Source organism: Anastrepha ludens, chromosome 4 (assembly GCF_028408465.1).
Source record: "Anastrepha ludens isolate Willacy chromosome 4, idAnaLude1.1, whole genome shotgun sequence".
Classification (NCBI taxonomy): domain Eukaryota; kingdom Metazoa; phylum Arthropoda; class Insecta; order Diptera; family Tephritidae; genus Anastrepha; species Anastrepha ludens.
In genome coordinates, this window is record NC_071500.1 from 64,150,655 (window position 1) to 64,167,785 (window position 17,131).

Genomic DNA, 17,131 nt, shown 5'->3' on the forward strand with positions numbered 1-17,131 from the left:
TATTTAACATCTTTTACATTTTTTATATAACAGAATCAAATAAACAGTATTAATAGGTAAGTGTTTTACGTCAGGCTGAGTAGATACAGTATTGAACAAAACACATTGAACAGGGTGTCAAAATTGATGTAATACTAAAAAATTTAAAGAATGACCCAAATATTGTAGTTATATAGGGTTTTTCAGTAAGAGCGCTTCAACTTTTGAACTTTTTTGAATTAAACACAAACGGTTTGACTTTTTTAACTAATTTTTTTTTTTTATTATCGAGTTTGAACATATAGATTTAAGTATGAAATTCGATTTCTTTTGCAAGACCACCGCGTGCACGTTTTACGAAGTCCAATCGTTGAACCCAATTTTCGACCACTCCTTTGCATAAATCGGCCGAAATTCCAGCAATTTCGCGTTCAATATCGGCTCTGAGCTCACAAATCGTCGCCGGCTTGTTACTGTAGACCAATGACTTCACATAACCCCAAAACGGGACGGCTTGTTAAATGGACCGTAAAATGGCCGTAATGCTCTTAAAGTAGCAGCAACAGAACGATTATTTTAATAAAAAATTTGCACGATTTGCAATCGTTGCTCAAGTGTGTAGCGTTCCATGATGAAATGTATACTAATGAAGTTTACAAATGACAAGCGAAAAATAAAAAATATTGCGTCGTTCGCCCTCCCTATCGGAAAAAAGTTGAAACGCACCTATTGAACAACCCTATATATTAAGCAACTTAAAACGCAGATACGATATACAAATTAACCCATAAATATTATTTACGAAATTATAGACTAGGTATTCTATGAAATTCATGAAGCCAACGGGGGGCATCTCACCTTGTGATTGAATTTGGGCAAAATTGCAGAGCAAAAGCATTCAACTGATTATAAAAACTTAATAACAGCAGTTTATCACTCAAAGCCATTGGGGAAAAGTTTCTATTACCCAAATCAACAGCAAGTTCAATTTCAAACAATTTTAAAAAGTCCGTAGCCGTGAAAACGTTGCATTGTGGGGAACTATCACACTTAAAGAAGATACTAGGGTAGTAGGATAATTGAAAAAATATGCTATAAATTAGCATTTAGCGTCTGTAAGTGCTTAACATAACAACAAGCAGTCGCTTGGTTCAAAGGAGAGCATGCGCAGCTCATTTAAAAAGTTACAGGTTACCAAAAAGCAATTAATTTTTGAGAAAAATCGCAAAATTCGTTTAAAATTTACTCGGCTTGAAGTGAATGCTGTTAAGAGACTGCCAAGAAGGCAGGAGGGAACATATTGGGAGGCGGCATTGAGGGGAAGGAAGACATTAGGGCATATGAGGGAACATATGGCATTGGAACTCTTACCTGAATCAACGGTATATAAGGACATCCTAGAAAATGTGTTGCCTCCCTACTCAAAATAGAACGTGCCCTTTCGTGGTTATTCCAAAATAGAAACGACTCCAAACATATGGTATATTAAAATATGTTTTAAACTGGATCAATATGGAAAATATCGAAATTCTGTAAAGGCCGACACAGTCTCCAGAGCTCTATCCGATTTAGGATCTCTTGGAGATTGTGGACAAGTGAATAAACAAGGAAAACATTAATGGCGACAACCGCTTGACCTGTTTAAGGTAGCAAAAAATGCTTGGAGTCACATTTCGATGGAATCGATTATTGCCAAATATTTACAAAGCAGTACTTCAAAAGACAGTCAAAGCAATCTGGAATGAAAATCTTGCCAGCATGGCGCAACCAGCAGCGGATACACATCACGCTCGTGACATGTACCGCACTATATGCAGCTTTACAAGTACCTCGCTTAAGGCCTCGAAACCGCTTAAGGATGAAAATGGTGAGTTTACGACATCTAAGGACAAACCAATTAACATATAGGAGAAATATTACGAGAAGCTGCTATCTAAAACATCTTCGCAACCCATTCAATCTTGTGAATGTCCTCGGCATCATCTTGTAAGACATAACATTCGTATTACCAGCCCAGACGACAGCGAAATAATTGGCGCAATTGGAGCGCTTAAAGCCAACAAAGCCCCAGGGCCAGACAACATCAATCCCGAACTCTTCAAAGCCGATTCTCAAGTAAGCGCACTCTCAACTCTGAAAATATTCCCACCGAGTTAGAGGAGGGCATTATTAAGCTCTTACCGAAAAAGGGGAACTTAGCCGAATGCAAAAACTGGAGAGGCATCGCACTGCTCAGCATGGTGAACAAGATCATATCCCAAATAATCAATAAAAGATTATCTGATGCACTGATGGGTGGCCTGCGTAGCGAACAAGCTGGATTTCGATCACGTTTGTGTTGTGTCCATCATATAAACGCGCTTAGAGTGATCGTGGAATAGTCGGTCGAATAGCGCACACCGCTTTACCTCTGCTTCATCGACTTCGAAAAAGCATTTGGTTCTATTATGCACGAAGCTATCTGGAAAAGATGTACCTAATAAAATCATCACTCTGATAAAAGAACTGTACACAGAATGGAATTTCGCAGTACGGCATTTCGCTATTCAACTGTTTCACCACACCTTCTAAGGCATCATTTTGATACACTTTTGTCCCGGCCTTAAACCCCTTTTTCGCAGAAATGAAGAGATGGCTTTACAAGACACTCCCAACCAAACCTTTACGGGGGCTGGATGATGACCACGTTGAACCCCTGGAATAACATTTTTTGTGTATTTAGAAGTTTTAGCATAGATTTTATCTTTTTGCTTTTTACAAACTTCTTCAAAAGTGAACATTTTCTCATCTGTGAAAATAATATTTTCATGGCCGTTGCCATGGCGTGCCACCGAAGAAGCTGCTTGCATCTGTCGAGCCTAATTTTCTTCAAGCGCCTTGTCAAAAGATGAGCAGTTGAGCGACGGAAGGCTTTAGTTTTGACATGGATCTGGTCGATACATTCGTTTCCCGGGACATGATTTTTTGCTTTCTAAGGGTATTTCTGAGAATTCTTTCTCGAATGGCTTTTATTGCTGCACTGGTTCGAACCACGCGAGGGCGACTAATTCGTTTTTTGTCTGTCACTTCAGACATTTGGGAGAAACGATTGATGGTGCGGTAAACAAACATTCTCGAAATATTGAGTTTTTTCAGCAATACCTAAATCTCACTTGCACTTTTACCACCCTTTTGTGGTGCTGCTCCCCACTCCTTTGTTAGCAAGTGAAATTTGATATGAGTTTTTTGTTTAACATAGTACGCTTAATAAAGAAGAAAATAAAATAAAAATTGTTTTGATAGGTTATACGAATTTTATGTTATAATGATTTTAGCTCGACCAATATTTTAGGTGTCCAATCTTTATGTATGCAGTTACAGCCCGATTAATTGTGACGGTTCAATTCAGTATGTTTTGTGCGACACTGCGCATGTATGTATGTGTGCCATATAATAGAAATTAGTTTTTCTTTTTTGTTTTTTAATTAGTTGTTTGTATAATACAAGGTGGCACAAATTTAATCACCCTATCGGAAGATTTATAATTTTTGTAAATGGCATTCTACCCCAATCATATTTGACACTTGTGAACTACACCGCTGCAGTATACAAACAAACAAGGTCAGAATAGAGATTTCCATCACTCAATTTTTTTTTAAGTAAAAGTTATTTTGAAACAAAATTGGTTGATTAATTTTGCGCTACCTAATCCGGTATGGATTAGAATTGCAAATGAGTTCTTCTTCATGTCATGTAAAAACTGTTTACACGGTTCAACTTTCACAGTAAATATGAAGTTGAATGAAAAGTTGAATATGAAAAGGTTGCCCTCCCTGTTTACATGAGGTGCTTTTAGTTGAACAGGAGTTTGGTAATTAGTAAGTGACATGGAGTGCAAACAATTCCATAATAATCCAAAAACTTCGTACTATTGATTTTATTTTTTTATTCATATATTTTATTAATAACTTTCGTAAAGGTAGCGACTTTCTACAATTTCACTTTCACAATGGACGTTCACATTGTACAGATTATAAAGATCCCTAGGGTTGCACGAAGTAAAAGTTGCATGGTTGAAAGATGACATATAACTAACTTTGCTGAAAGCGATTTGTTGGTGGATCATCTAACTGTTACACTCAACTAAAAGTTGAATAAAAAATCACATCGTGTAAACCGCCTTTAAATTGAGAAACGTGTGAAGTGTGTGCGGAAGTAGTTTTTTATATACTTTTTTTATAAATTTCTAAATGTGTATGTGAATCTTAGGCAACACACGATGTGTGTATAACTGTGTATATTCATTTGTTGTGTTTGTGTGGTGTATTAGGAAGTAATAAAAAGATATTTAATTTTATTGTTTTGGTATAAAAATACCACCCTGTTTTATTGAGCTCTGCTAGAAATCGTCACATAATATTTGTATGTAAGTGACAGTGGGTGGACATAAAAATACCAAAATAACATAAAAGAGTCGTAAATATGGTTAATAGTTAGTTTTTATATGCTTTGATATGCCTTAATAAGATATACAACTAATAATAAAGTTTTTTTATGATAGTTCAAATATGTATGTACATACGTATGTATGTAAGTGAGGATGTGTGTGCATACAAAATGCGACTTTTTCAGGAAAAATATTTATTGTTTGTGCTTCTTTTTCCAACTGATATATTCAAAGAATACCGTATTAACACGTAGATATAATAACGAAGTGAAACACGTCTTCTTCTTCCAAGAACTTTATTTCAACTCCCAGTTTAACAAAAACTCTTCTTAACCTAAAGCTTAACTAATATTTAACATTTATGAGAATGGGAGAAAGTATGTTGAGTGTATGTTGAGTGCGTGAGTAAGCGTGTGGGTGTAGAGTGTGAGAAAGAATGTAAAACAGTTGTTGGTTTAAATAACAGTTAGCATAAGTAATTAAATATAAGAGTAAGATTAAGTTAGAATTAAGAGTAGGTATAATATAGGAATAGGGTGATCATGTAACTAAGTATAGTATGTAACATTATAATATAACTCCTCCACCCTTAAGTTATTTGCTACCACGCAAATAAGTACCTAATAAATTTACAAAAATAGAATTATTTTGAAGTGCATATTTGTTTTTGTTTACGCACGTAATTTCTGTATTTTTTTTCTTATTTTTCTTTTATTTTTTTTTTTCTTTAGGTGAATAAATGCAAGATCAATTTGAACTATCATTGGCAAACCTGTATTTTCTTTTCCATTGACTCTTATAATATTTAGTTTTTCGGTTATTGGAAGTATCGACAACATAATTGCCTTGACGATCATGACTTTCAAGTTTCTTATACTTCGGCTGAGCTTTCTCTATTTGCCTATTGACGACTATGTTTTCCAACTGCTCCCCTTCACAGTTTCTATCCACATTTAATTTATTAATTTTTTGTATTTTACGCTTTTCATATTCGTTACTCAAATTTTCTATTTCTTCTTTACTAAAATTTTTAATTATAAAATCAATTGGTCTTTTTTTCGTACTTGAGTGTATAGTTCTATTATAAGTTTCAAAAATTTTGAATAATTTTTCTTCCAAGGTTAATGTTGTATTACTTTTATCTGCTTTTAATATTCTTAGATGCTCATTGAGTGTGCCATGTAACCTCTCAATGTCTGAGTTTCCGGTTTTAAGATATGGTGTCGTTGTGTGCGTATCAATCTCCTGTTCTTTTAAAAACAATTTAACTGCGCTATGAAGTATGCAACGATCGTTGTCAAATATAAGTTTATTCATTTTGCCTAAAAATAAAATTCGCTCTTTTAAAGCTGCTAAAATTGATATCCAATTTCGATCATTCAATTTGTGAAATGTCGCATACTTAGAAAATTTATCTATTGTGGTTAAATAAAATGTATTTCTGCAGGGAAACCCTATGTCAATATGAACTATATCGTTAAAGTGTGATGGACTTTCAGAAATTTGGTATGGAATTTTGATAGGATTTCTGTCATGTTTAGCAATATTACATATAGAGCAATTATTTATAAAAATCGTTATTATTTTATATAGTTTAGGGTAAAAGTATTTATTTTTTAGTTCTGAATATACTTCCTGTATTCCCCTATGGTTATTTCGAATATGTTCTTTTTCTATTATTGTTAACATGTCATTTTTATCCGTAACTTCTATTAAAACAACGTTTGATTTGTACAAAGTAAGATTATTATTCTCAAAAAAATTTACGTATATATACTGGAACTTTATAAATAGTTCATTATCATCACAAAAAATGCACATAATTCCCTTGTTTATCAAGACTTTTTCCATGATATCTTTTAAATTCGAGTTTTTCGTTACTACTAATAGGACTATGAATAAGTTCGTGCGGTTTTTTTTCGAAATTTGAAACTTTATTGACGTAAAATGGTTACAAATTTAATATTCAAAATATTGTCCATCGCTTACTACTACTTTTTCCCATCTTTCTGGCAATTCACGGATTCCCTTTGTGAAAAATTCGGTCGGTTTTGCCGCAATCCACGAATCGATCCATTTTTTGACTTCATCGCAATTACGGAAGTGCTGGTCTGCCAGGCCATGTTGCATCGATCGGAAGAGATAGTAATCGGATGGCGCAAGGTCTGGACTATACGGCGGGTGGGGTAGGACATCCCATTTGAGCGTTTCTAAGTATGTTTTGACCACTTGTGCAACATGTGGCCGAGCATTGTCATGTTGCAAAATAACTTTGTCGTGTCTATCGGCGTATTGCGGCCGTTTTTCTCGCAGTGCTCGGCTCAAACGCATCAATTGTCGTCGGTAGACATCCCCCGTAATCGTTTCATTCGGTTTCAGTAGCTCATAATACACAACACCCAGCTGGTCCCACCAGATACACAGCATAACCTTCAGGCCATGAATATTCTGCGCCGACGTCGATGTTGAAGCATGGCCAGGGTATCCATACGTTGCCCGACGTTTTGGATTGTCGTAATGGACCCACTTTTCATCGCCAGTCACAATTCGATGCAAAAAACCCTTTCTTTTGTGCCGTTGAAGCAGTTGTTCGCATGCCATAAAACGGCGTTCAACGTCTCTTGGCTTCAATTCATACGGCACCCAATGGCCTACCTTTCGGATCATTCCCATGGCTTTTAAACGTTTGGAAATGGTTGATTGATCAACTCCCAAAGTTTTTGCAACCTCTTCTTGCGTTTGAGCCGGATCTTGATCGAGCAATTCCTCCAATTCGGTATCCATGAACTTTGGCGGCGCACCCTCGCGTTCTTCGTCTTCCAAGCCAAAATCACCACTTTTAAAGCGTGCAAACCACTTCTGGCACGTTCGCTCAGATAGAGCATGCTCACCATAAACTTCCACCAAGATACGATGACTTTCGGCTGCTTTTTTCTTCATATTAAAATAATGAAGAAGAATTCCCCGCAAAAACACATTATTTGGCACGAAGTTCGACATTTTCAAGTGTGGTAAAAATATTGTTGTTTACGCTTCAAATAAAAAACTTATACTGACGTTTGTGCCTTACGACAGTAGCTCTCCAATGAATGTTTGGAAATGTGGATCGATGGAATAATAATCAAGTTACGCCATCTGTTGTAAAACCGTAACGAACTTATTCATAGTCCTATTATATGAGTCTGACACTTTTTGTTAACGATTTTTATAAAAAACTGTTCACTTTGACCGTAACTGAGATATATCTGATTTTTGTAATAATTAATGCTTTTTTCTGTTATAAATATATATTTTGAATTATCCTCAAGAGCCCTGTGTGCTGTTTCTATAGACATTGAATCCAAATTATCACACTTTTCATCATCAATTTTCATTTTACTGCCTTGAATATTATTGTACAAATTAGCTACTTCACTATTTTTATTATACTGCTCAAAATATCTGCTTAATGTATCTGCAACGTTATTATCTTTTCCCTTAATATACGTTATTTCAAAATCGTATTCATTTAGAAGTATTTTTCATCTTTGTAATTTCATATTAGGCTCCTTTAGATTGTGAAGCCAAATAAGCGGTTTATGATCCGTTTGGATGATGAACTTTCGTCCATATAAATAAGTTCTAAAATGCTTTACAGCCCATACCATAGCCAGAGCTTCTTTCTCTATAGTGGAATATCTTATCTCATGATCACATAAAGTGCGAGATGCATAGCATATAGGGTGATTTTTTTGGCTTAGTACCGCGCCAATAGCGAACTGAGATGCATCAGTTGTAAGCACAAATTTTTTACCAAAGTCTGGTGGCTGTAAGACAGGTTCATTGGTAATTAGAGTTTTTAATGTATTAAAAGCTTTTAAAAAATCTATATTTTTAAAATCCAATATTGCGTTTTTCTTCAGAAATCGAACCATTGGGTAAGCTACTTTTGCGTAGTCCCGTATAAATTTTCTATAATATCCTGTCATACCAAGGAATTGTTTTATTTCTTTTACACTAGTTGGGGGTTTCATATTATTAATCGCCGTTATTTTCGAAGGATCTGGTTTTATACCGTCTTCAGATACAATGTGTCCCAGAAATTTTGTTGTGAAGTCAGCAAATTGACATTTGTTAAATTGAATTTTTAAATTCGACGCTCGTAGAGTATTAAATATTTTCTTAATTGAGACTATATGCTCGTCAAAACTAGTTGAAAATATGAGTATGTCGTCTAAGTAAACAACACAAATTTTATTTATATATTCCCTTAAAATATAATTAATTAACCTCTGAAAGGTGGCAGGTGCTGTCTTAAGGCCAAAGGGCATACGGGTGAATTCATAATGGCCATCTGCCGTTGAGAAAGCCGTTTTTGCTCTATCATTAGGGTGTACTTCAATTTGGTGAAATCCCTTTGCTAGGTCAATTGTGCTGAAGTAGCAACATTTTCCCAATTTGCCGAATATGTCTTGCATATTCGGAATTGGGAACTTATCATCGACTGTTTGATCATTGAGCTTCCGGTAATCAATGACAACTCGCCATTGCGGTGCCCCATCTCTATTCGCCTTTTTGGGTACAACCCATAAAGGTGAATTATATGGGCTATTACTTGGTACAATTATTTTTTGAGCTAGCATATCACGAATTTGCCGATCTACTTCCGATCGATGTATTACCGGATACCTATAAAGTTTACTGTACACTGGGATATCAGTTTTTGTTATTATTCTGTGTTGAATTTCTTTGGTAAAGGGCAAGCTTTCTCCTTCTTTGTAAAATATATCCTGATATTCGTTTAAAAGTGTACTTAGTATTTCCTTGTCTCTTATATTTAAATGTTTAGCAAAAATATCATTGGAGGATTTATCTATTCTATCTTCATAAGTAAGTATTTCTAAGTTTCCATTTTTTAAATATTCATTTTCTAAAATCTCGTCTTCTTTATTAAAATATATAGGTATAGTTGCTTCATCGGTTTTTAGTTTTCTATTTTGATAATCGATTATTGTATTTAAAAAAAGTAAAATATTGTTTCCTATAATACCATCGAAATATTTATGAAATGAGTATTCCAGAAAGCTCACACAAGTATTGGGTTTTTTAAATTCTTTAAATAAAGGTATAGAATATTGCTTACTCGTATAGACAGTTCTTCCCAAAACTTTTAATACGCGAATGATTGGCTTAACAGCATACTTAGGGTTGCATACTTCAGGATTTATTATGCTATACTCTGCCCCTGTATCAATTATAAACCTAAGCTTTCTAATATGCGTATCAATCACTATATAGGGTAATTTCTTTTCCCGGGATATTGAAAATTTTGAAAACTCTCGTTAACACCTAACTCCATTGGTTCAACTGATGTATTTTTATAATTTTGGTTACTGTAAGGAATCCTATTTGTATCAATATAATTTGTTGTTTGAAAATTGTTTCCTGGTTGCCGGCCTGTTTGTCTGCTATACCTATTACTAAACATCGGCTGTGATGAAAAATTTTGACTATCGTTTGCATGCCGCTGCTGGAATGTTGTATTGTTGTTGTAAGGTTGTCCACTGTTGTTCTTGCTGTTTTTGTTGGTTTTGGAGTTGTAGTTGGCTTTATTTTATTCCAGTCTCTCACTTTGAATTGACTTCAAGGTGACCTTTAATTGACTTCAAGGTTTTATTTTCCAGCATTTCAATAATAGGAACTTGAAATTGTTTTATTAAAAAGTAAGTTCAGAACTGAAATTGTTTCTGAATTTGTTTTTTTTAAATACGCAATAAATAAACTCTTTTATTAATATTTTTTTAAGTTCAGATTATTTAGAGTTTTTAGAATTATTTGCCACCAATTTTTATTAATTTATTTTTTTGTACCGAATGTTTATGAAACTGTTTTTTTATAAATATTTTGAATTAATCAGCATTTTAATAAAAAAAATTTGATATTTTTTATTGCGAAGTAAGTTCAGAATAAGTTCCTAATTGAAATGGTTTTTTAAATATTTTCTTTTAAACTTTAATTTGTTGATTGCGCCACAAATTCTACTTTTAATAATTTTTTAATTTTTGCCGTGCCTTTTAGGCTTTTGACCGACTGCGCCAATAACGAAGTGAAACACGTCTTCTTCTTCCAAGAACTTTATTTCAACTCCCAGTTTAACAAAAACTCTTCTTAACCTAAAGCTTAACTAATATTTAACATTTATGAGAATGGGAGAAAGTATGTTGAGTGTATGTTGAGTGCGTGAGTAAGCGTGTGGGTGTAGAGTGTGAGAAAGAATGTAAAACAGTTGTTGGTTTAAATAACAGTTAGCATAAGTAATTAAATATAAGAGTAAGATTAAGTTAGAATTAAGAGTAGGTATAATATAGGAATAGGGTGATCATGTAACTAAGTATAGTATGTAACATTATAATATAACTATATACTTCTATGCATGAGCCCAAACATTGGGGATTTTGGTGCTCAAACAGGTACCCCTCTGTATCTAAGCCAATTGTCATACAAAACTCCTGAAACACCTACTACTTACAACCGTATGTCGGTTGTGGCCGAATCAAAAACATTGCGCCATCTAGCTCGGTTCGCTGCTTGCTGGCGCCAGTTGGTGACACTGAGTGCTGCCAGGTTATGCCTCATTTGATTGGGTCTTCCTCTTCTTCATCGTCCACCAGTGGGTTCCCTTTCGAAGAACTGTCGTACAGCTCGCTATTCCATCGGATACGGAACTCATTCTCGCCAACGCGAAGAGGACGAAAGACTTTTCAGAGAATTTTTCTCTCGAGCGCTCCCAGTGCTTACTTATCAGTTGTCGTCATCGTTTAAGCTTCTGCGCCATATACAAGGACCGGGATGAATGATTAGGCTTTTATACAGCGTTGTTTTCGTTTTTCGAGAGAGGGATCTACTCTTGGCAAGGGTTATCCTTCGTTTAATCTCTAAGCTGACGTCATTCTGGCTGTTTACACTAGTTCCTAAATAAACAAAGTCCTTCACCACTTCAAATTTGCGGTTGCCAACAATGACTTGTTGCCCAAGACGTGAGGACTTTTTATGTTGACAGCAGGTACTTTGGTTTACTCTCGTTCACCGTAAGACCCACTTTTTCTGCTTTCTCCTCCAGACTGGTGTACACTGAACATAGGCACGGTTTTTCAGGCCGACAATATCAATATTGTCAGCATACGCCACGTTTGTAGTAAATAGTGCCAAAGCGGTTTAACTCAGCACCTGAAACACCTACGCAGCGTTTAATTGAATATAGCAATCACTGAAATCAGTTTACTACTAGGATAATTTTAGTGTCTCCGCAGAAACTTCTAGTGTAACATTAAGTCAGGGTGCACGGTGGGGAGAATTCAGAAGGTGTGGCCAATATTAGACCGTTAACCGACTCTCAGCGATTTTGAACGATCAGCTGCTTTTCTGCCGTAACAGGGGATGTGACAGCGGTTTTTTTATGACAAAACTGAGATTGTGTTGGTGATATGTAAACAAAATCAACTCCCATATTACTTCGTTACCATCTGAACAACGACTGAATGCTACTGCCGAATTTTCGATGACGTGACAGTTACTCTTATAATTTTTGCTCGGATGACCATACCTGGTAGTCTATCATCCTTCTAAGGGTATGCATAAGTAGTTCACTTTGCAAGTTATGCCACCACTGCCACGAAAGGACATCCGTGACAGATTTATGTACTGTTCGCGCTTGCCCACTGCGACTGTGAATGGCCCAGCCACCATACAGGGGGGTGTAATTCAAAATCGTGTGCTTCGCATTTTCAACCATTAAAACAGTTTTCATAAAAACGCGGATGCGTAGGATCTTATCCAGTACTATTTATAGCATTATTCCTATCTAATCTATCCTGCCACAGTATTCTGAATCTTATAATTTTTTTTAATAATTTCTTTCAGCTTTGTTTCTTCACCTACCATACATTGAGTATCGGAGAAGCGGATCCTGCTGGCCCAATACCGATTGACTCATTATTCATCTACCGTCCGGATAAACGCAGCGAAGTTTGGCGTTTCATATTTTATATGGTTTTACATGCCGGTTGGTTTCATCTCGGCTTCAATTTATGTGTGCAGCTACTTTACGGACTACCACTAGAGATGGTGCATGGATCTGGACGAATTGCTTGTATATATTTTTCTGGTGTATTGGCTGGTTCACTAGGTAAGATTGTGAAATCGGTATATACTCGTATATATGAAAATATGTGAAAAAAAAAATCCTACGCTGTCTAGCGAGGGCGAAATTTGATCAGCTGTCTTCTAAGAAGAGAAGGTGTGTGTATCGGTAATTCCCACGTATATGAGAAATGAAAAACCTTTAAAGTAAAGAGCGGTTTTCGAGACCGATGATATCAATCTTATAAAATATGGTTCATGATGAAATAGTTTTGCTGCTCGAAAGAGTTTTTCTACCATCGGGTTGAACAAAATACACGAACGGAAGTCATGGCAATTAAATTCTCTTTTGGTCCCAAATTTTACGAAGCTGAGTGTTACTCAAAGCTCGTGCTTTCTAAAGCGGCTTTAAGATCGGCAATTAAATGATGATATTTTTGTGAATATATACATATATAGCCGCCGATGGTAGATTTAGCAATAACGGTGTGCTTTATAGTCTTCCTCATAAACCGCTGGATTGAAAATTTATGAAGACTGATTCTATGATGATTGTTACAGATTGCAGAATCACTCCTCCCGTAGGTTGGGCAGATCTCATTTAAACTGCAGTCGTCTTATCATACCCAAGTAACTCAGCTGGCAGTCCACCGGCTTAGGCAGCTTTGTTGCCACTGATGCTATACCAATTTCATCATGGAACAAGCTTTTCTTCATCAACGAGATTGATGGATCCGGGTTCTTATCTTCTTTGAGAGTTCCACTGTTGCTGCCATTCAGCAGGTTGGACAAATACTCTATAATTTATGCTTTATAGAAAATTCGCCCTATATTTAAATCTTCTTCAATTCGTCGAAGTTTTCGGAAGAATCCACGGGATTACTTCTGCCGACCAGTAAGTGTTTGGAATAATTTCGTAGCGTTTTCACCGAAGACTTTTATTTAATCAAAAAACAATAATTTTACCAATAAGTTAATCAATTATATGTATATTCGCCGCTGCTGTTTACAACCTCTTCCTCTTCCCACCTCTCAACCAATTTATTGATACAGTTTCGCCAAAAATCGCCTTGTCTGGTGTCAAAGAAGTTGTTGAGCCAGTTTTTATGGACCTCTTTGTTATCAAAGGTAACGCACTTTATATGATTTGACAGTGAGCGGAAAAGATAATAATCGGTCTGCGCAAAGTCCGGAGAATACGGTGGATGCTGAAGGACCTACCATACGAACTCTTGGAGTGCGGCTTTGACGATTTGTATAACATGGGACCTGGGGTTGTCGTGAAGGAGTATGGTTTGACAATGACGATCAGGCATTGTCAGTGCGCCACGCCCTCCCAGTTCCTCCAAACACATATCATGATCTTTGGATGAAGATGCGGCTTGACTCTCGACTTTGGCATATCTCTTGGAGCTACCCACTCCTTTCTTTGCTTCATATTGATGTATAGGCACTCACTTCGTTATAAAAAGAGATGTTTATGACTACGTGTTGCGCGATGGCGGGCGATATGCTGAGAAATAATTTGAAAGCGACTTTCTTTGTTTTCCTTCATTATGATTGTAGCTCATTTTTGTCGCCAATTCACGACTGGCTTGGCGACCGCTCTCCCTCAAAAGTGATTTGAGGTGTTCTTCATCGAAGTCAGGACGTGTCATCGACGTCAAAGTCGCCCTTTTTGAACTTTGCAAATCATTTCTGTGCTGTAGACTTGCCTATGACACCTACTCCATACACGTCGCAAATGTCTCGGGCTGCTTCGGCAGCTTTTTGACCTGAAAAGCAAAGGGCAGTTGTCGAAAATGTTCGTTTTTTCGTACTGGGTGTTCCATTTCTAAACCTCAAAACTAATAAAAAATTCAAAAACTCAAAAATACAATCAATATATTGTAGTTTTGTAGAGCAGAAAGAGTTCTATCGAATGATGCCAAACAGCAAACAAACCATTCTAAAATAAAAGAAAATATAAAAACGCTATGAACTTAATCCCCAACCTAATATACTCATATAAATATATAAATGTACTACAGCTCTAGACTTTGTTCGAACATTTTCGAACAGTCCACGAAAATGAGTAACGAGTACCCGCATCTGCTTATTGCTCGAGAATTTTCGAGCGGGAGGTCGAGCATATACAACTTTTTCGAGTAGTTCGACTTTTTTCTCTGCATTTTTTTTCAGTTTTTCAAATTATTTATACACAGTACTAATGTCGTTGGAAAACTAAAGAAATGCTAACAAAAAACAGTTGTTGTTTAGCAGTTCAAATTTTTGAAAAGCTCGAAAATTTCGAACGAACATTTTAGCAATTGAGCATCGCACGAGTATCGAGATACTCCAACTGACCGATACTTGGGTATCGAGAGCTCTAGTATGTACATTAAAATGGGCTTTCACAAAAAAAAAAAAAGTGCGGTTATACAACAGTTGCATCTAATATCGTATCGGTATGAAATTTAGCATACCTGCCGCTTAGTTTTGCTGCTCAATTGGTATCGGAAAGTAATACCTTTGTTTTACATTAAATTCACACAAATAAATTGTTACAGTTTTAATTTTTAGTCAACGAAATATTCACTCTATTTATCAACAATCTTTATATGCAGTGCGTAAATTTTCAGTGTCAGATCGATAAAAAGTAATTGAATTTGAGCAAAATATCTGCAGATTGTGTTGTCGATGACATCAAAATGTGTGCTCCTGAGAAAATTCTGTACAAAAAAAAAAAATTTTAATTTTCAAAGATTTCAATACGATTTAGGAGCAAAACGAACTATACTCCTCTTTGAAACCTAACAAGTGTACCTTGAACATTCTATATACGCATGCCTCACATGTTATTGTTCACATACTTACATACAAACATATAAAAATAAGACTTTTCTTTACATATAAGTGCATCTCTTTCATTTGCCACAGGCACTAGCATATTTGATCCGGAGGTGTACCTGGTTGGAGCCAGCGGCGGGGTATACGCACTACTAGCGGCACACCTGGCCAACGTAATGCTGAATTTTCATCAAATGCGTTATGGTATTCTGCGTTTGATTGCCATTTTGTCATTTGGTAAATATGTTTATGTACTGCTTGGAAACACTTTAATTTAAAAAATTTTTTTTCTTTGTTTTTTCCTCTCTTTTTCATTATGTGTAGCATCCTGTGATTTTGGCTTTGCAATTTACAGTCGATATGCTGGGGACTATTCATTCAGTCCTTCAGTGTCGTATGTCGCACACTTGACTGGTGCCTTAGCGGGTCTCACTATCGGCCTAATTGTACTCAAGAATTTTGAGCAAAAACTACACGAACAACTTTTATGGTGGATCGCTCTAGGCATTTACACGGCCTATATTATATTCGCAATTGTCTTCAATGTACTAAACAGTGCTGCCATTCAGAGTCTGCAAGCGGAGCCCATCTATGCCACAGAAACGTTTTTCAATGATTTTCATGTATAATATTTAGTTTTAAGCGCTTATTGCTTCCTGCGATCGATTCGTAAATGTATTTTGCTAAATGTGAAAAAGTATGCACGTTTTGTAATTAGTAGTGGTGTAAAATTTGTGTTAAACGCTTCTAAGAAATTTCCTTTGTTTTGCAATGTCATTTCTATAAAAAAGTGAAAGAATGATATGGAAGTTTGTGCTTTATTAGCTAAATTAAATAAAACTTTATTTATTTTCTTTTTGTTTCATCAAATAAAGTCTATTGAACTAATTTTGTTACACATCACTTAAAAAATAGTAGCAACAGTACTCGCATTTTTGTTACGTTCATATAACCTACAAACTTGCCTACATATGTATAATCAAACACAGTCTGATTCACAGATTTTATCAGCGATCTCAGAAGATCGTGCAATAATTGAATATAACGTATTTAGTATAAGTTTATATAAATTAGAAGTAGCATTTATGTACATATATATGTAAATTATTATATCTCTCTGAAATAGGAATAACATGAATTTTGAAAAGTTTCTAAATTGTCAGTACAAATAATTGCTTTTATAGAATCTGTAGATTAATTAGTTATATGTAAATACATACGAAAAAAACACATATTTATAGGTAATCGTATATTACCTTGAAACATTAGAATTATGTACACTAGGTGCGCAAATAAATGGAGTGCGTCTTGAGGCATTCGTTCGCTATATTGGAATTTGGTATTTTTTTATATTGTATATAAAAATAAAAATAATAATAACAGTAAAGTAATATAAACTAAAGTAAAATTAATTAAAATAAAACAAAAACATTAAAAAATAAAATAAAAACAAGCGAAATAAAAGTTAATGAAATACATTAAAATAATGTAAAATAAAACAAAACAAAATAAAGTGAAGTTAAAAAATTAAATAAAATACAGTAAAATAAAAACAAAGTTAGATGAATTAAAAAAATCCAAAATGAAATGAAGTGAAAAATACTAAACAAAATACACAAAATAAAGCAAAACAAATAAAATAAAATAAAATAAAATAAAATGAAATAAAATATTAAATTAAATAAACTAAAATAATAAAATATAAAAATAAGGATAATAAATTGAAATACAGTAAAACATAAAATAAAATAAAATAAAGTAAAATAAAATAAAATAAAA

The 17,131-nt window shown here is 34.9% G+C and overlaps 1 protein-coding gene across 5 annotated transcripts in view; it reads left to right on the forward strand.

Annotated features, from left to right (window-relative positions):
* LOC128859605 (protein rhomboid) overlaps positions 1 to 16,705 on the forward strand; it is an 89,023-nt gene extending 72,318 nt beyond the window's left edge. For all 5 annotated transcript variants that reach the window (XM_054096546.1, XM_054096547.1, XM_054096550.1 and 2 more), the window contains 3 exons: positions 12,305 to 12,569; positions 15,443 to 15,589; positions 15,677 to 16,705. In XM_054096546.1, the coding sequence (XP_053952521.1) occupies positions 12,305 to 12,569; positions 15,443 to 15,589; positions 15,677 to 15,981 (717 nt within the window). In that variant the 3' untranslated portion in view covers positions 15,982 to 16,705. The remainder of the gene's footprint in view (positions 1 to 12,304; positions 12,570 to 15,442; positions 15,590 to 15,676) is intronic.
* Positions 16,706 to 17,131: the final 426 nt, after the last annotated feature.